Below are 18,754 nucleotides of genomic sequence, written 5' to 3' on the forward strand. Positions count from 1 at the left end.
TTCCTTCAAGTTAGCATTTGCTCTTGGCAAGCCAGGCAGATGATACTGCAGGTTCTGGGAAGGGAAAACCTGAGTTTTTTCAGGCTCATCACCTCTGATTGTAGGTGCAGACTCCAGGTGTAGTCTGATGGAAGTTGGGAGTAGCATTGCTTTGTCGTTGGAAGTGCCAGCTGTTCCCTCTGCAGTGTCCTCTGGTGAAAGCAGCTGCATCAACCTGCTGCTGCCCAGGGCTAGTGAAGGGGAAGTGTCTTCCCTGGTGTTCCTGCTGCTTCTGTGTCTTCTGAGATTTTTATTCTTTGCTGTATGGCTGGCACTAGAACAGGCAGTCCAGGATGCTGGGCCTGTCTTCCTGATCTCAGAGCTAGTATGTTCCTGTTTTGCTTCCTTAATTCCTGGACTGGACAAGAGTCCATTTTCCAGAACCATATGAGAGACTTGCTGCTATGTTTCTCCATGGCTATTTCCTTCCTTCTCTGGGAGCAGAAGGAGTGGTGCTGATTGGTGGAGCAACTGGCCAGGAAAGGAAACCCTGTTCTTCTTCCCAGAAGGATCTCACTTCAGCTCAGACAGCTCAGCCAGGTGCATTCTGTCAGCCTCTGCTCATGGTGCTCCCCTTGCCTGCCCAGTGAGACCTCTCAGCCTGTTGGGAGCGCCCTGCTGTAGCTGGGTCTTTGAGCTCTCACACCTGCCTGGCTCCACGTCCTTGGCCCACAGGCAGCAAGGAGAGGGCTGTGCTGTGCCATGCCATCATGCTGTGCCGTGCCACTGTGCCACCAGCCTGTAGCTCAGTGATGCCTCCTGCATGACTCTTCTGCTGATGCTGCCTTTTAGGGAGGCTCATTGGACCAGTTCATGCTCTGCTTGCTTTTTTATGGGAGTTTCTTCCTTTTGTGTTTTGCAGAGGGTGAAGACAACATGGATGAAGATATGGAAGATGACAGGCCAGTGAACTCATTACCAAAACTCACCCAGCGCCAGCACCCAGAGCTGCTGAAAGCCGTCCCCCCCAGTGCTGCTCCCTCCCTCCCCACGGTCCTGCCCCCACACGTGTCCATCCAGCAGAAGCCCCACGCCCAGCCCTCCCTCCAGACACAAGCACTGGTCCCGCCGCAGGCGATCGTTCCTGCACAGACTCACATCGTGGCGGCCTCGACCGTGCAATCGACTGTTATTGCCCACACGGCCACCACCCACGCCTCGGTCATCCAGACTGTCAACCACGTCATTCAGGGTCCACAGACCAAGCACATTGCTCACATTGCACCTTCTACATCCAGCCCCGTGCAACTCACCACTGCTGCTCAGCCCATCGGCCACATCACTGTGCACCCAGCCACCATCAACCACATGGCCCACCTGGGCCCACAGCTGCCCATCTACCCGCAGCCCGTGGCCGTCAGCCAGCCCGTCGTGAGCCACATCGCTCACACCATCTCGCACCAGCAAGTGAACGGCACCACGAGCCTGGGCCAGCCGGCTGTGATGGCCAAGCCGGCCGTGGGAACCCAAGTTGTCCATCACCCGCAGCTGGTCGGGCAGACGGTCCTAAACCCAGTGACTATGGTGACCATGCCGTCATTCCCGGTGAGCACGCTGAAGCTGGCCTAGAGGGGACGGTCCAACGGCGAGGTCTTTGTTGGGAACCTTTCCTAAGGAAACTCCATACATTCCAACCACGTGCGGCTCGGCGGGAGGAAGCGTGGGAATGCCAGGAGTGGCGGGGCCGGGCTGTCCCAGCCGCTCGGTGCCCGCCTGCCGCCGGGACGGGGCCGCTCCGTGCTCAGAGCCGCTCATCTGAGAAACTTCAAAGACAGTTGTTCATGGTGATTTTTTTTCCTTTTATGTGTAATGAGTGAACTATGGATATGATGTTCTTAAGACTTTAATTTTGCCCTCTTATGTGTTGCTTCTTTGTAGAATAAAAATTGCTGATCTCTTTATTGAGACATTGCGTAGAATGGGAAAAAAAATCATAGAAGTCTATATTTATATATATGTGTGTATGTGTGTGTATATATATATGTATATACATATATATATAAATATAACATTTGAAGGCCTTTTGTAAGGTTGATTATTTTGCAGGATTATGAGACAAAATTAATTTTTGGAGGAAGAAGACAGAGTGTCCTCTCTAAATAAGAAACTATAAGATAGATGGTTTGGTGGACCAGAGTACAGTGACAAAAAAAACCCCAACAACAAACCACGAGTCAAACCATATTAAAGGTATTTCCCATCAATATATTATTACATTTCAAAAACCATCTAAAATCACTGTGACTTGTTAAGGCATTTTAAGGAAATTCTCTGTCCTGTCTAATAAAAGGAAAAAGAATACACAACCAGACTTGGTTTGTTGCCATTTTATAAATTACTTGATTTTTTATAGTTATGTCAAAAAAAATACTGGTTTTTATTATTTTAATGATTGGCAATGCTTTGTTTGGATGTTTTGGCGGGCGTTTGTATTTTGTCTGGCTTGGTTTACTGATGCAATAATTGGTTTTGCAGATCTCTGTGCGTGGCATGGCCCCGGTCAGGGTCCCTCCTGCCGGTCCAAGCCACCCCAGGTTTCTTGGGTTTGTTGTTTGGCAGAGGCACATTGTGCTGGCAGCTTGCAGGGCGTTTCTGTGACCTGGTGAATGGAACCTGGGATAAGAAGACCAAGAGAAATGAGGTAGATTTGCTGCATGGGTTAATGTTTGTTAGTTTTTTCTGTCCTGAGCACGCTTTGGTGTGGGAGCCAGTGGGTTTGGAAAGGGATAAAAGGGGATGTGGTTCCCTTCCAGAGTGCAGGCAGTTCAAGCAGCTTTGTTCCCTTTGACAGGGAAGCACTCTTCTTATGCAGGATAAGGGTTTGCTGCAGGAAATCAGTGTGAGAGCTCATGTCTGGCAGTGAGATGTGCACCAAAGAACCCTCATCCCTCAGGACCCTCCTGTTCCCCTTCCCAGTGTTTGGGGCAGACCTGTCTGAGGTCAGTGGCAAATCCCAGAGAGCCAGGAGAGGAGGAATGCTGTTGTGCTGCTCGCTGAATGTTCTGGTCCTTGCACTGTGTGTGTAGTAACTGCTGTGAATGACCTCCATTCTGTCTTCCTCTCTTTTTAAAATAAGTATTCCACAGTCCTTACTGCAGGCAAAATGCTGCTGTAGCCAGCAGCCGTTCTCCTAGGGCAGGATGGGAGGACGGTCCCACATCTACCCAGGAGCTGTGGGAGAGGAGGAGGGGGTGGCTGAACACCTCACCATGCTGCAGGCTGCATCCAGTGTGGGGCTGAGGTGTCCTGAGGAAAACAGCGTCCATACTCTGCCCAAAACACCTGTTAACTCTAGCACAACTTAATAAGCCTGTTGAGGACTGGTGTGAACAGTGTCAGGAGTGTAATTGAGAACATCTGCCTGTTCCATACTGTCCCCAGTTAAAACTGGTCTGGAGGCAGCAGAAATGACTTTGGAGGTCGGGGTGATTGTGCCTTTTGAGCAGGTGTCGCTGGGAATTGTATGAAGTCTGTTTATAAAGCCCCAGTTACCACTTGTTTTATTTTTCTTTCATGCATCCTTGAGTTCAGAAAGCTCTTGGCTGTACTGCCAGCACAGCTTCTGCAGAATGGATAAACTTTGAAGGATTTCTTTTCCTAAAACCTCATTTAAATAGATTGTTTATTCTCATTTCAGTGCACCGTTAACACTGGGGGATTCCCAGGATTGCCAAGACTTGGTTGTCCTTTGTCCCTGCAGGTCCTTTCCCAAGGAGGCCGTTGTGAGCCAGGATTTGAGATAGGTTTGGGTATCAGGTCAGCTTCTCATCAGAAACTCCTGAGCGCTGAGTGTGTGCAACAGCATCACCTCCCTCCTCAGGAGTGTGGCTTTGCCTTCTGCAGCGGCGTCAGGAGGGGGAGGTCATGTGTTTCTGCCTTTTCTTACTGTTCCAACTTACAAAATAACAAATTCTCCTCATTGAAGGAGGAGCCAGGTTGAGAATGGGCTGAGGGCAGGAGCATTGGTTGAGCCTCAGGTAGATGAGCTTTCTGCTGGGATATTGACCTGTGCTGCTGACCTCATCTTCTGCTCCCGTATGGTTTAGATCCAAGAGCGGCCCTGCCTTGCCCAGTCTGGTGTCTTGGCCAGTTTTTCTTTCCCCATGGAGTTGTGCCATGCTGTCTGTCTGTCTGATTCCCTTCATGGATGTTGGTCTCCCTATTAGGAACATCCCCCTTGGCCAGCCCGGGAGCTGCTCTAAATGTTGTGTGTACCCCTGTTATTGTCTGCCTTTTTCAGGGCTACCAGAAACATTTCTTTGGGATTTTTTTTTCGGTTTTTTAAAGTCAGCAAACTTCTCTCTATTCTGTGGGAAGAAGAGCAGCCACAGCCCTTCCTTTTCCACCTCTGTTATTCCTGCTCAGAAACTTTGGATTTACACTGATGCTCTTAGAAATCCCATTCAGTACTGTATGACAAGGGGCACTTTAGGAATGTCTCTCCTCCTTTGATATATGTTTTCCCTATGGAGAAAGCTATATATAAATATATATGTACACTTGGGGATTCATAAGATCTGATTTTTCCCCCCCAAAAAATCAATAAATATGAAGTTTACAAGAAATCTCTTCTGTTGTTGAATAATATTAGTTATTGTAACCATGCCACAGAAACAATAGAAAAACAATAGAATAGAAAATGGTAGTTTGTGAGGATTTTCTGTCCTGTCACACCTGGCTCAGAGCCTGTTGGTCAGTGGAGATGGTTCTGCTGAGGGCAGGTGCCCTTGCAGCCCACACGCTCCATGTCCTGCTGCTGACAGCCAAGTGCTGCTCAGGAGCTGGACCTGTGCTTGGAGCTCAGCCAGCACTGCCAGAGGTGTTTGCAGCTGGGCAGATGTGTGGGCACAGACCCCCAGCATGGCTTGGTGCCCTGGGAAACCTTGTGCTGGGCTGAGCCTGCCCGCGGCAGCCCTGGCGCCTGCCAAAGCCACTTCCAGCTCCTCTGCCAGAGAGGTGCAGGCATAGGGCAAAGAACCCAAACTGCTACTTTAAAATGATCCTGAAAAGAGCTCTTAATGCTGACACTTTAGATACAGGAATATATTCCTGACCTCACCAGTAAAAATTAGTCAGATCTGTGTAGTTTATCTTAGGAAGGGAAGTGATCTGATTTCCCATGTTCTCTGCAGTTGCTTGCGTGAGATCTGAGAGGCAGCGGGGCTGTGTGTCCCTGGGGACACGTGGGGACAGCTGGTCACCCACATTTCACATGGGGAAATAAGGGCTGGAGCCAAACTGCTGCTGTCGGGGTTGTTCAGCACGTATGTGTGTGTGTCCATCTGTCTGTCCGTGCTGGGGTTGAGTGTTGGGTGCCGACGGCCAGAAGGGCTCCAGTGCCACCACTGGGCCCCTGGCCACTGGCACAGCTTGGTTTTGGTTTTTTGAGCAGAACTGGACAGAGGGGACAGCCCTTTGCAGAGGCCTCTGCTCTCCAGGCACCCACAGCACGGCCGGAGCGTTCCTCATCCCACTGAGCCGGCTGCTGCCGCTGCTCTTGGGCTCCTTGTCTTTTTTTTCTTTGTTTTATTTCAAAGTGGCCTTCTGTAACAAAAGAAACAAAAAAAATGCCTTTGGGTGGTTTAGGTGGAGGTGAGGTGTCGCTGCTGTGTCGGTGTCGGTGTGGTTGTCTGTGCGCACGCCTGGTAGATTCCTGTAGACATGCAATGCAAGGCTTATTGTGTCTGGTTTTTGTATGTAGCCTGTGTCTCTTTGGACTGGTTTGCATCCTGAGGGCGTTTTTTGCATTTAAAGAAAAAAAGTGAGAACTGTTCCAGGTTGGGTGGGTACAAGGGGCTCTGGAGACCTCCTGTGTGCCAGGGGTCGGGGGGAAGGTGTCCTTTGCCCCATGTGATGACTTGCTTGTTTGGCCCTTTTGCTTTTTGTGATGGGAATCCAGTGTCCCAGTGGGGTGAGCAGCCTTAGCCTGATGAACCAGTTGACCTCTGTTTACCTGAACAGGACTTTGGCTCAGCCTGTCTTGGTGTTCAGGCACTTGCTTAATTAGCTTAGTTAGATACGTGGCTGCTGCAGAGGGCTCATGGAGCTGGTGTGGAGGTGAGCAGCTCTGAGCACTCACAGGTGAGGCTCCTCTGAGACTTGGCATGTTTTTTTCTGAACAGTTGTTCATTCCAGTCTTATTTTGATTCTAGAAAGCTATGGGGGTGTGGAGAGGAAAACCCTCATACTTCTGGCCTGTTTTCCATCCCTTGTTATCATTTGGGACAGATTAAAATGGATTATAACACTTATCTTTAGGTTATTTCCTCCCTGAGTGAAACATCAGTTGTTAGAAGTGGATGTTTAGTGTTAAGGAAAATAGGCTGTGGATAGACTCAGTCATGGCTTCTTTCTGTCCCTTTTATACAGAACTTGATAATCCAAACTTGAACTATTAAAATACCAGCCCTAGCCCAGCACTGGGTGGGTGCAGTCTTGGCAGAGGTTGTGTTCGGCTGTTCCCAGGCTGGCTCACTCCTTGCCTGGGGCTGCTGAACAGCGAAGGAAGGCCCCACTCGCCTCTGTCCCTGCACCATCAGTGTGGGACAGGGCTGTTCCATGCTGGGATTTGGTGGGAATGGGCTGTGGGATGTCATGGTGCTTCTCATCAGGACAGCATGGCTGGTTCTGCTCTAGCTCTGGATGAAGCCCATTGACTCACCCCATTCCTTGTGCTGTGAATAGGAATTTGAGTGTGAGGGAGCGCTGGTGCAGAAGCCACCACGGCTCAGCAGGGAAATGCCCCGGGCTCCCAGCACATCTCTGTTGTGAGATTTTCCCTGGCTGGCAGGCAGGCACATCCTCCCCGAGGCTGTGTTGCTGTGGCAGGCACAGGCCCGCGCTGGCTGCGGTGCTGCCTGTGCCGGCTGTCGGGAACGCTCCGGCCGGAGCCGCGCTGGCCGCGTGCTGCCCGCGGGATCCCGGTGCGAAAGCCTTATGGATACGCCTTAACAACCTGAGCCAAAAGTGTGGTGGGGCTTGACAGAGCAAGAAATCAGGGACTGACTGCAACCACCCAATGATGTATTGGCTTCTGGTCAGGCCCCAGCCTGGGCATTGCTGGGTGAGGAGGCGTGGTGGGTGCAGGGACCCCCTGCTCTGTCCACTGCATGTGACCTCCCTCCCTCCTGCCTAAAGCATTTATTTATTTTATCTGGCTGTGCTCCCCGCGTTAGGAATGTGTCACTGGAGCTGCTGACTGAGCCCAGTCGCTGCCGTCGCTGGCCTGGAGCCCCCATCCCTCCCCTGCACCTCACAGGAGCCCCCATGTCACGCTCACCTGGGCAGGTGCGGTCTGTGTTTACAGTGAGGACGTGTCACTGTGTTACCAATTTACTGAAATACTGAATATTGACAAACTCTAGACTGTAAAGATTTTTATGTGTTTGGATACATCTGCTATGTGAAAAAGCAACTAATTTTGTACATATTGTATTTTTACTATTCAGCTGTACAATACTGGCTCTTCATGCTCCAGAATTTAGGTATCCAACATGAATGATATCCATGTAATAAGCACTTGCCTGAAATAAATATAAAACTGAAATAAACATGCACTGAAATCGGAAACCGGTTTCTGCATTTGCTTCCCTATGCTTTGCATGCAGATCCCTCACTTTGTGATTTCCCAGTTTCAAGAGCAATGCCTTCCCTCCCTCCGGAGCCACCGCAGCCACTCCGGGTGCATCACGGATCCGCGGGGCTGGAGCTCACCCGGGCCAGGCAGAGCTTCCGGAGGGCCGTGTGTGTGTCTGGATCCAGCAGTGCTGTGCAGGGGAAAAGCAAAGCCTCTGCAGCTTCGGGAATCTCTAAGAACTTGGAAAACGGTGCCCTGTCCTGTGCCCTTCTGCTGAGGAGCCCATCCTGGCCGCACTGCAGGGCTGAGGGCTCCCAGCAGCCCCACCGGGGCCCAGCGGAGCAGCGGCGCGCTGGGACCCTCCTGCTGGGACTCCCCTGTTGGGCAGCCCCGTCAGGGTCTCCCTGTGCCGTGGGTTGGGGTAAGCAGGGATGGGCTGAACAGCCCGGCCGGACCTGCCGCAGGTGCTGGAGGCCGAGCGCCAGCTTCTCCCACTGCCTTGTCTCCGGCAGCGGATGCGATGGACGCGAATGGTCATCCAGCTCCTCGGTGGCCTCGGGGCAGCAGGTCGGGGGGTGGGGCTGGACCCCAGGGTAAGCTCAGGCAGAGGGGCTGGGAGGGAACACCACAGGTCTAAATACTGCATTAAAAACAACTGAGACTGCGCAACGGAAATTGTGGCAGATGTGTGGGAAGGACAGAGGGACAAGAGCCAGCTGTAACCCCAGCTGTGGTGCTCAGGTGCCCAGCCCACCCCAGTCCCACCATGTAGACAGGTGAATGCAGAGGACACAAGGACACTGGAAGTTTATTTAGGCCAGTATGGCTTTGGATGCACTCTATAAAGGGCTGATCCTTGTTGATAGGGATAAATACCTGATTAGCAGCTGTAACGAGCAGTGGCTGAGGAATGGCTGCACCCACCCCAGCACACACAGGCTTGTGTTGGGCTTTTTTATGGTGGAATGGGGAAATGTTCTGTAATTCCCCAGGGATTCATCTCCAGACCCATTTAGCCTAAAAACCTGGAACATCTCTGCAAAAACTGCCAGAAGCAGCCAGGTGAGACTGAGGAGAAACCATCCCTGCTGCAGAGGAGATGGAGCCAGAGGAGTTGAAGGGGTTTGAACAAGGACTGGGAATGATGGAGGAGGATCTCTCCTGGAAGTCCAGCAGCTCAGCTGGATTCAATACAGTTGCAGCACAATCAGGCCTAAAATTTCAGGATGAAACTCTTTAACACTTACCATAAGCCTACTTCTGTTTCTGGGCTGGGCTGGCTCAGGCTCAGCCACTGCATACATGAAAGCTGCCCTTAAAGTAATTTAAGAGACCTCAGGCGTCTACTTAATGGTGACCTATTTATTGCCTTTAGCACTACAGCCCATGCAGCTCATCAGAGAAACATTAATTACATCTTTCCCTATCCTCCCAGACAGCTTCATCCCTGTTCCGTTGCTGGAATCACCTTGTGGGGAGAGAAATTGCTCCCAAAGAGCTCCACAGGATGCCTTGACGATAAGTATTTATTCATAAGTTACATTTAAACATAAATAATTGAGCAATAAAGAGAAGAGTCTGCTCCCAACAAAAATAAATAATACACAACATTGATAAAATCCAATTAGACAGAATGTTCTAACAAATACAGCAAAGTTCACTGATTGGGTTTGTGTGAAACAGCTGTACAGAACATTCCCAACATACCAAAGGAAAATAGTGCAGTATTATCTGTACATCCATCACTCCCCAGGCTCTGGGAAGTGCAGGTTTTTCTCACTCTTCTCATTCTTTTAAAAAATACTTTTCCAGTTTTCAAGTGAACCAACAGACACACCTGGAGCACTTCTGGAACTGCAGAGCAGCCGTGGGGCTGCAGAGGTTGGGCACTGCTGGGACTGGGGACAGGCTCAGGCCTGTACAGAGCCAGGAGCAGGGATGGGAGCAGGGACGGGAGCAGGGACGGGAGCAGGGACGGGAGCAGGGATGGGAGCAGAGATGGGAGCAGGGATGGGAGCAGGGATGGGAGCAGGGATGGGAGCAGGGATGGGAGCAGGGATGGGAGCAGGGATGGGAGCAGGGATGGGAGCAGGGATGGGAGCAGGGATGGGAGCAGGGACGGGAGCAGGGACGGGAGCAGGGACGGGAGAAGGGACGGGAGAAGGGATGGGAGCAGGGACGGGAGCAGGGACGGGAGCAGAGATGGGAGCAGGGATGGGAGCAGGGGCTGTGGGACTTTCTGTGCCGGGAGCATGGGTCATAAGTATCCGTGGAATCTGCAGTTGACTCCATGAGCAAGAAGAACCTCCATCCTCCCTCCCTCTGTCTGGCCCAGAGATACACTTTCACTTAGCAGCAACAGGCACCTGGGGAGAGCAAGTAGAGCAGAGGTGAGAGTCCTACCCCATGCAGTGCAGAGGAGGCCAGCAGCCCCAGCAGAGCCCAGCAGTGCTGGTGGGAGCCCCGGTCCCCCCAGCCCCGCCACAGACCATCCAGAGGCTCACTGAGGGCTCCACAGCTGAGCAGGGGCTGCAGCAGCAACTCAGAGCCCTCCAGCAATTCCAGCTCCCTCACCTGGCAGGGGCTGATCCTGCTTGCAGAGATCCTGGTTTGTGGGACCTCATGGAGACATGCCCCTGAAAGCTCTGCAGGGCAGGGAGGAGGAGGAGGGTGAAATGAGGGATCTGGGGGAGGCTGGGTGCTGCCATCTGCTTCCCATGGGATGTGAATCCATGGCTCTGCACAGCACAAGGAGCAAGGAGCTGCCAGTATGAGCAGGGTCCTGTCCATGGGCTGGAGCTGCTCACCTGAGCAACACGGAGCAGGGTCTGGCAGCTGGCAGTGGTCACAGGGTCAGTTTGCAAAGCAAAACAAAGGCAAGGCTGCGTGGGCCATGAAGACTGAGCAGTGTGAGCCAGTCAGCCAAGGCCAAACTGGTGTTTTAGCTCATGAGCTCCACCACTGCTCCCATGACCTGTGGCATTTAGGTTAAGGCCATTCTCCCAGCAGGAACCTTATCAGCTTTAGTCACTGCTAAATACAAACCCAAATGTTTTAGCAACATGAGCTCAGACACATTCTCTTCCATGTTCAAGGCACAGACAGTGAGTCCAGGACCGTGCTCCTCCAAGGACCCAGTCCAGTGCTGGCAACCTTGCCTCCATGGCAGCTTCTGGCAGAGCACACAAGGTGCATCCAGGCTTTACAGGTACAGTAAGTCAAAATAGAAATGTTGCAGTTTGTCAAATCCCCCTTTCAACATCACAAAGATGTAGACAGATGTCTTCTAGAGAGGGAAATAGAGAATGCAAAAAGGTTTTGTCTGGAAATACAAAGTGAGTGTAACAAGGACTATCAAACACCAATCTCATCTGGTGAAGGGAAAGTTTGAGTTTTAAAAGTCTGTTACCATCTCCTCACTATTTATTACATTACATGGAAGATGCAATTAAAACACCATTTGGAATTACAGTGCAAGGAATGCTCCATCCAGTGGCTGACAGCGAGGCCCCAGGGACAGCCTGTCCATGGTCACTTGTTCTCAATCAGTGTCTGCACTTTGTAGACAAGGTCTCTGGCTATCCTCAGGATCTCCGCAGCATCGTGGTGCTCAGCCATTTCTAAGACACACAGACAAACATCTTAACTGTCAGCACCACCTTCCTGCCCTGGCACTGATATTCATGTAGCATTAGCACTAATTAATTACTATAACAAGCAGCAACCCCAGAGCATTGCAGGGGGTTGGTTTTGGAGAATTAAAGAAGTGGATGAATCCCTTGTGCTGCAATACCCGGCATTGAGACTCAGAGCTTAAAATGAGCAGGGATTTGTCACAACAAGAACTGCACCAGACAGTCTCAGGAAGGGAGAAGGAGCAAAGTCTCATTACTTTTTATCAGAATGGCTCTTACCATTAAAAAACTTGATGATATCAGTGAAGTCCATGTTGTTATCACGGATAATCTCTCGATAAACTTCCACAAGTGCTAAGGCAATGAAAAGGACAAAATGTTCTGAAGAGATGTGCTTTGCTGCCCAAATAACTTCCCACACTGTAAATACATCCTCGTACAACAATTCTGAATGGGAATAAACATTACAAGAGCATCTGATTATTCAACTGACCACGTCCCTCCTCTCTCACCAATGTCTATAGGCATGTCTCAGACATGAACAAAACCTGAAGACTCCTCCTTTTCCTCTCCCCCTCTCCTCCAGCCAACTCCTGTCCCTTATGCACATGAGGCATAGACTGGCTTAAAGAACAATTAACCACAGCCTGGAGGTGGGGTGGTGCAGAGCCAAGCCCAGGAAGGCACCTGAACCACAGTGACCATGTGAGAGCAGCACAGGAGGTCCGGGTGTTCTACAGGGCTACGTGACAGGCTGCAGGTCTGACCGTGTGTCCAGGGGTATCTTGGCTTTGCAGTGGGCCTGTCAGCACCAACACTCTGCTGGAGTGTGTTTGTGCAAGGATCCTGGGATCCAGGGGTGCTCCCACACCATACAAGGTGCCTCACTCAAAGTACAGCAGCTCCTGAGCTACTGCTGAGCAGCTCCTTGTTACCACAGGGATGAGACAGGAGCTATCAAAGCTTACAGAGGAGTGGGATCACCTTCTTGAGCAACCAGGCATTTGCACTGGGCAGGAACTTGCCTTCAATCACATCATCAGGAATTTGCAACTCTCCTTTCTAAGCCTGGACTCATTCCAGTGCTGTTTCATCTCCGAGCTGTATTACCCTTCCTGACTACAAACTCTCCAGTGATCCCAGCTGCCACTGACCATCCTGACAGACACTCACACCAAAACACAGAGCTGTTACAGTTCTACACAACTCTAAACTACAGGCACAGAGCATTATTACCTCTTTTAAAGTCAAGCAGGAACCAGCGATAGCAGAAGTAAAAATGAGTGTAATCTCCGTTCTGGTGCATCAATTCAAAAAGTTCCGAGTCCAGAATCTAGAATGGAAAACATCAGCTGTCAGAATGTGGTCGGAAAGCATCCAAGGTCAGAGGCACTGGACTCCCACTCTGCTCTTCATCCTGTGGTCAGAGCAGCTGCTCAGCACAGAAACAGCCCTTCGCTGTGGGTGCCAGTGCTGTGACCTTGGTGCCCTGACTCAGTGCTGAGCTGAGGAGTCACAGTTGATCTTCACCATGACTTTAAAGGGCCAAGGAACAAGGTGAAGATCCCACTGATTTTCAACAAGTGGCAAATGTCCATCTCCACCTCTGCTCTCAGGCTGTAACTCTACAAATCCACTTACAACTCCTGCCGAGCTCTGAAGTCAGGCCTGAACCCCACTCCTTGGAGCTCTCACCCTTCACTGAGCCTCTGCCACAGCCTTGTCTTCTTTCAGACACCCTAAAAGCAGACTCACCTGGATAAGGGACCGCATGTTGGCAAAGTGCATGTCCATAGCACCTCCATTGGGGAAGTTCTGGCTCATCCTCTTCATCAGGTGGCTGAAGCAGCTGTAGGCCAGCTGATCTGCAGGGACAAGGCAGATATTCAGTGCTGGCAACTGTGGGACTTCTTGAACCAAAATAATGGAACTGCAGGGCTCGGGAAAAACAGGGTCTTCCCCTTTGCTGTTCTCTGAATCCCAGGATTTAGATGAAAGAGAGGTTGGTTCCCAACTCTGGACCATTTTCACTGGTTATGTTTCAAAGAATCCAGCCTGCAGCCAACTTTTCAGCATCAGGAACTGCCAGAACACAGTAATTTTACTAACTTTGGTAGAATTTAATCTGGAAGTCAGTGAGTGACACGGCAGCCCCAAGACACTACTGTGAGCCATTTCAACAACCACAGGTGGAAAAAACACAAATCACAAGCTGCAGGTTTGATTTTGCTGGTGACCTAGCCCTGGTTAATGTAGACATTTTTCCCTTCTGAAACAGCATTTCTAAGGAAAGACCTCACTAAGGATACCAGCATGTCCCAAAGGAAACCCCTTCCTACCATTGTCAAGAATAACCATCAAAGGAGCCAGGAGGTCACACATTCCTTGGACATAACCAACTTCTAGGTGCTCCCAGACATAGCTGTGGAAAGAAGAAATCCTTGTATTGAAGGCTGATTCCATATGTGAGATCAAATCCTAAGCAGCTGCTGAAGGTGCGAATCTCAGAACCTTCTGACACTTCCCAGAGTATTTCACAGCCCTTTACTGTTTGCTGCCTGGATAAAGTGGCCCTCTGAGCATGGAGGTACCATCCTGATCAGGAGAAACCCAAACCTCAGAGTACATTCAGAGAACAGTTCTCTAAAATAGGGTCTTCCACTTGAGAAATTGTCTCAAATCTGCATTCCAAACTCAGATCTATGCTCTAACCTGCCATCCTGCCTGTTTCTCCTTCTGGCAAGTTGTTTTAAATTCATTAGTGAGAACTGTTATTGACTGCTATTTGCATATTATTATAGTTTATCAATTATCTTATGGATTGGCAGAAATGTGAAAGTAGTTGGGTTTACAAGCTCATTACCTGCACATGACATTTCGGAGCTTCTCCAGGTTCTCAGCAGTAAAATACCAGTAATTCCGGTCACATCTCTGGACATCTTTATCAATTCTGTGCAAATTTAAGGCAACAGTGTCCAATAACTCTATCTAGAACAGAGAAGTTTTAGTTAGATCTGCCAAGTTTACAGCACTCCCAGGACTCTGTGCAGATTTGCTCTGAGAATCACCAAACCAGAAACAGTACAATTATACTCTGAGCAGATGAGGGTATCATAATACTCAATTACTGTCAAACATGCCAGGTAAAACACATTTGTTTTCACTGGGAAATGTGCTAAACCTCTCCTATTTCCAAACGGCTATTTCCAGCTAAATAACTTCAGCAGAAAGGAGAAACTATGCTGCTGTAAGACAGCAAGTGTAACAGAGGTAGTGGCATCTTGAATCTAGATTTAGGTTGTGGTTCAATCTGACTAGATGGAGGTTTTAACTTGTTTTAAATAACACTAGAATCTGACAAGCAGGATGTTGTCCACACCCCCAAGCCCCAGAAAGTTCTAACTGCTAGAAATGTACCACACTGACTGTCTTATCCTCCTGCTTAAAAACACACCTATAAATGTTTCTTGCTGCCTTATTTCCAATCTAGCTCAAAATCCAAATGAAAGGATTTGGATACAAAAGTCCTCAGTTATGATCCCACCAGCTGTAGTTCCAGTTTGGGACTCTCTCTCATTAAATCCTATCTGAAAAAGCACCAGTGTTTGCTAAAAAAGCAATGCTGTGCAGAGACGATGGTACTTCGGTTGCGACCTACTGTGTAGGACGCAGCGCAGACAGAGGCAACATCTACTAAATAATCCCCCTGGGAACACAGCTGCTCCTCTGAGATGGAGTCCTGCGACTGCAGCACCCCTGGCTTGGCTCTCTGCACGCGGGGTGTGCCTGGCTCAGTCCTTCCCGCCTCAGGGCTGGCTTCTTCCTCAGCCCCATCCTCAAAGGAGCCGCTCTGCCCGTCATCAATGCTGGACAGGATGCCCGAGGCCACCGAGTAGTTCCTGGAGGACGGCAGCCCCGAGTCGGGTGAGTCGAACTCCACGGCCACGGGGGCCGGCACTGCTGTCAGCGTGGGGTCCTCCTGGCCCTTGGGTTCCTGCTCCACCGAGTCTGTTTCATCCACAGATATGAACACCTGTGATGTGCAAAACCAAACATGTGCTTCAATAGCAGTGATCGTTTCTCTGTGCTGGGCCTGACTACAGCACCTACAAGGAAAAGATCTGGAGAGCTGTTCCTCTGCTGAGAGGGGATCTGCCTTCGTAGGTGAACCTTAGAGCCCCTTAGGCTCTAAGAACCTGTCCTGCCTAAGAACAGCGGCAAACTATCCAAAATTCAGACCTGCTTTTCACTCTAACAAGGAGACACAACAGCTCCAATCTCTGCCCAGGATTCAGGAGCTGTGCTAACCTCTATCTCTGCCTCCTGGGGCTGCACCTCTGCAAATGGTGAGCACTGCCCACTCCAGATGGTGAGTGGAAGGGAATACCTACATCATTGCTGATGGTGGAGTCCCTGTGGATGAGCCGCTGGACGTGGCTGTCAATGCTGCTGCCCGACGAAAACTTGGCCAGCGTGGCTGAATGCGACTCCTTCTCTCGCTGCTTCACAATGACCTCACAGGCCTTCCACTCAGCCATCACCTTCTGGTACCTCAGAGCAATGTCTGCGTCCACCTGCAGACAGAGACACGTCCTGAGACGCTGCCCTCCTTGCCAGAAGGCACTGACACTGGGAGGAAACAGGAGGAAGAGGTCTAAGGCAGATGCAGGGTCTCAGACTGAAAGCCCAAAGAATGCCAAGGCCCTTTTGCTGCAACAGCACATCCCTGTGACTGGAGAGCAGTAGTCAGGTATTGGGTATTAAATGCAGGGAATTAATAACACAGTAGGCACCAGAAGGGATCCATATAAGCAGGTGCATACACTATCAAAGCACTGTGCCACTGTGACCGTGACCCAGGACAGAACAAAAGAAAGAATGTGAAACCTCACACAGAAGTCAGGTACAATCTACAGAGCAAGCGCTGCCTCTACCTGCATCATCCCTAATTCCATCACACCTCTTCCAACTCCTCTGTTCCAGCTCTAAGGTAGCCCTTGTGAAGAATTCCAGGTCACAAGTTTATAGACACCAGCCTGTACAGTCAGATCCCGGGAGAAACTCTGGAATCCCAGCTCACATAGCCCCATCCTGTGGCTGCACTGTGCATGGCCAAATCTATCCACACTGGGCACCACAGGAATAAAACAGATCTTTGTCACTGGTGGCTTTCTCTTTTGAAAGACAGCCACAGAAACCCCCTTGAGCTATTAAGGACATGTAGCAATTTTACTACTCTGTCACTTGTCAAGAGCTGAAGAGAAACCACAATTGTGAGCTGCCTCCAGGCTCTGCACTCGGCTGGCTGAGCTGCTACCCGAGCATTCACGCTAAGAGCTGCAGGCTGTTTGTCACTTGAGGTAGCTGTCGAGTCATAAATCATAAAATACTACAGTTAGTGGAGGGCTGGAGGACAGCCACATCTGGGAGTGCAAAAATACCTTCAGAAGACAAAGATGATAAATCACCTGCAGTGACTTCATTTAAGGACACGAGTTTCCTGTACGTGCAGGTGTTGTGACTGTTTTCATGTCACTCATTTAACAGACTCCTACATTCAGTATAAGCTTCAGTCTCCAACAACCCATTCCTTTGAGGAGTCAGTTATTACTCTTGTTTACTATTGGTGGTGAGTAGCTCATTACAATTCCAGGTAAGTTCGGAGTACTCCTGGGTTAGAGTAGGGTACAAACTCAGGGAGAAAATTCTTCTGTAGGATCCTGTGTTCTGCAGATCAGATCTTTTCTATCTCGTAACATCTCTGTATGAATTTACTGTAATTCCTATCATAAAGACTCCAGTATTTATCTCTTCTTGCCAAATCTCCTATGCTCTAGCTGTACAAATGCATTTGCCCTTTGGAGATGGGACTAGCATCCCTGAGAGACGGCTTCACATCTCCCACTCTAAAAACTAATCATCTGGGTCTTTTTGTTAATTTCTAGACACACCTTTTATTTCTGCACATGGATCATAAATCTGATAGTTCATATAGGTGTGGAGATCAGACACAACAAAATGCAATCTATGCAAGAAACCTCCAATATCCTGCCTTTCTTGAAAATCTGAGATTAAAAAAAGAATGGAGCAGCGCTCAGTAAAACATTCTTGATGTACACACTACAGCCAGGAAATCTATAATAAACATCTACTGAGATGACTGAATTCAGGGTGGAGAATCTGTGACCCAGTTTGAACAGTGAAGGGCTCTCCTTCTCCATCTGTGTTCAGAACTGGCTTTTAAAGATTATTGGAAGACAACTCAAATTGCCACAGCAATGTTTAGTAAAAAGGGAGATGTTTATAAAGTACCCCATTTGCAAGACACTGATTTGTCCATGGCAAGGTTCGAGGTCAAGCTGCCCTTCTGTTCTGCAGGTGCTTACAGGGATATAAATTACTCCTTGGCATGTAAAGTAATTGGGAGTTAGCAAATGCCAAATGTTTTGATATATAAACCACTCCTTATCAATTTAATCGAGGACAAATCAGCTACTGCATGAGTGCTATGTCCCTGGTAATAACACTAACTGAAAAGCAGATTAATGTGTTAATTATATTCCAGGCCAAACCTCATTACTGTTCCATCCAGTTCAGCCAATCTTTGGGTGATGTCACAGAAAAGCAATGTTTTACCACCACACAGTAACTCCAGAGGGTCCATCTGGGCTGTTCCCAGCTCCAGCAGAAGTCTATGCATGCAGATGCAGTACCATGGAGAAAAGGTAGTTATTTCAAGGAGCTGTCTGAAGTATAATTCAGCTAACACGCCATATAAAAGGAGGGGTGAGGAAAATTCCCATCCAATTGTCAATGTCTCCCCATTTTCTAAGTGACAAATTTGTGGACACAGGGTATGCTCAGGGCATGTATATGCCACAGGCAGAGCTGAAAGCAGGTCCCCTGACTTGAAGAAAGAAAGAACTCTCATTTAGTGACATTCAAACATTAAAACATGGTATCAAAACCCCTCTGCTAGTATATGTTACTAATGTTTTCAGTAGTGTTTTTCCTTAGGAATATTACACAGTAATAAAGACCAACAATTGCTATTCAGAAAACAAAACCTACGCTGCAAACATAACTCGGATTCCGCAGAAGCTATGGCTTACCTGGTCCATCTCCTTCTTGGCCATGCCAAATTTGTAGTGACCTAACAAGAATGGCCACACTTCCTTTCGAATCTCATGCTGGACCCCACCATAGTAAACTCTTCTTAGTAATTCCAGTTCCTTGTAGTTCTACAGTGGCCAGGAGAAAGAGGTGTTGAAGGCAATACATCTGTATTTAACTCAAGTACACTCAGAGATGCTTCACACTGGGTACAGAGACAGTGAAATACATGCAGGAACTAAATCATCTCTGCAGCTTGATTCAAGCCTTTAGGGCCTTAGCTGAAATCCAGTCTAATGCAGGCTGTCATGCCTTCCATGAAAATAATCTAAATTTGAACAGATCAGTTGCTTTGATACCAATTTATATCTTTGTCATCATCAGAGAAGCA

General features: G+C 49.2%; 2 protein-coding genes across 8 annotated transcripts in view; one reads left to right on the plus strand and one right to left on the minus strand.

Annotated features, from left to right (window-relative positions):
* The window catches only part of MNT (MAX network transcriptional repressor), a 35,099-nt gene extending 32,749 nt beyond the window's left edge, over window positions 1-2,350 (plus strand). Inside the window, exon 6 of the mRNA XM_005525649.3 lies at window positions 902-2,350. Coding sequence (XP_005525706.2) covers window positions 902-1,608 — 707 coding nt within the window. The 3' untranslated portion in view covers window positions 1,609-2,350. The remainder of the gene's footprint in view (window positions 1-901) is intronic.
* A 6,773-nt stretch (window positions 2,351-9,123) lies between these two features.
* SGSM2 (small G protein signaling modulator 2) overlaps window positions 9,124-18,754 on the minus strand; it is a 38,660-nt gene continuing 29,029 nt past the window's right edge. For 5 of the 7 annotated variants that reach the window (XM_005525651.3, XM_005525650.3, XM_088066148.1 and 2 more), the window contains 9 exons: window positions 18,363-18,491; window positions 15,642-15,824; window positions 14,909-15,283; window positions 14,114-14,238; window positions 13,590-13,672; window positions 13,006-13,115; window positions 12,487-12,583; window positions 11,530-11,697; window positions 9,124-11,235 (listed from right to left, as the gene is read on the minus strand). In XM_005525651.3, the coding sequence (XP_005525708.1) occupies window positions 11,147-11,235; window positions 11,530-11,697; window positions 12,487-12,583; window positions 13,006-13,115; window positions 13,590-13,672; window positions 14,114-14,238; window positions 14,909-15,283; window positions 15,642-15,824; window positions 18,363-18,491 (1,359 nt within the window). In that variant the 3' untranslated portion in view covers window positions 9,124-11,146. The remainder of the gene's footprint in view (window positions 11,236-11,529; window positions 11,698-12,486; window positions 12,584-13,005; window positions 13,116-13,589; window positions 13,673-14,113; window positions 14,239-14,908; window positions 15,284-15,641; window positions 15,825-18,362; window positions 18,492-18,754) is intronic. The other 2 variants (XR_001331661.2, XM_014255100.2) reach the window with 2 other exon arrangements.

The sequence above is a fragment of the Pseudopodoces humilis genome, chromosome 23 (genome assembly GCF_049639895.1).
Source record: "Pseudopodoces humilis isolate 2021_Gansu_Grassland_sample_001 chromosome 23, ASM4963989v1, whole genome shotgun sequence".
In the NCBI taxonomy this organism is placed as follows: Eukaryota; Metazoa; Chordata; class Aves; order Passeriformes; family Paridae; genus Pseudopodoces; species Pseudopodoces humilis.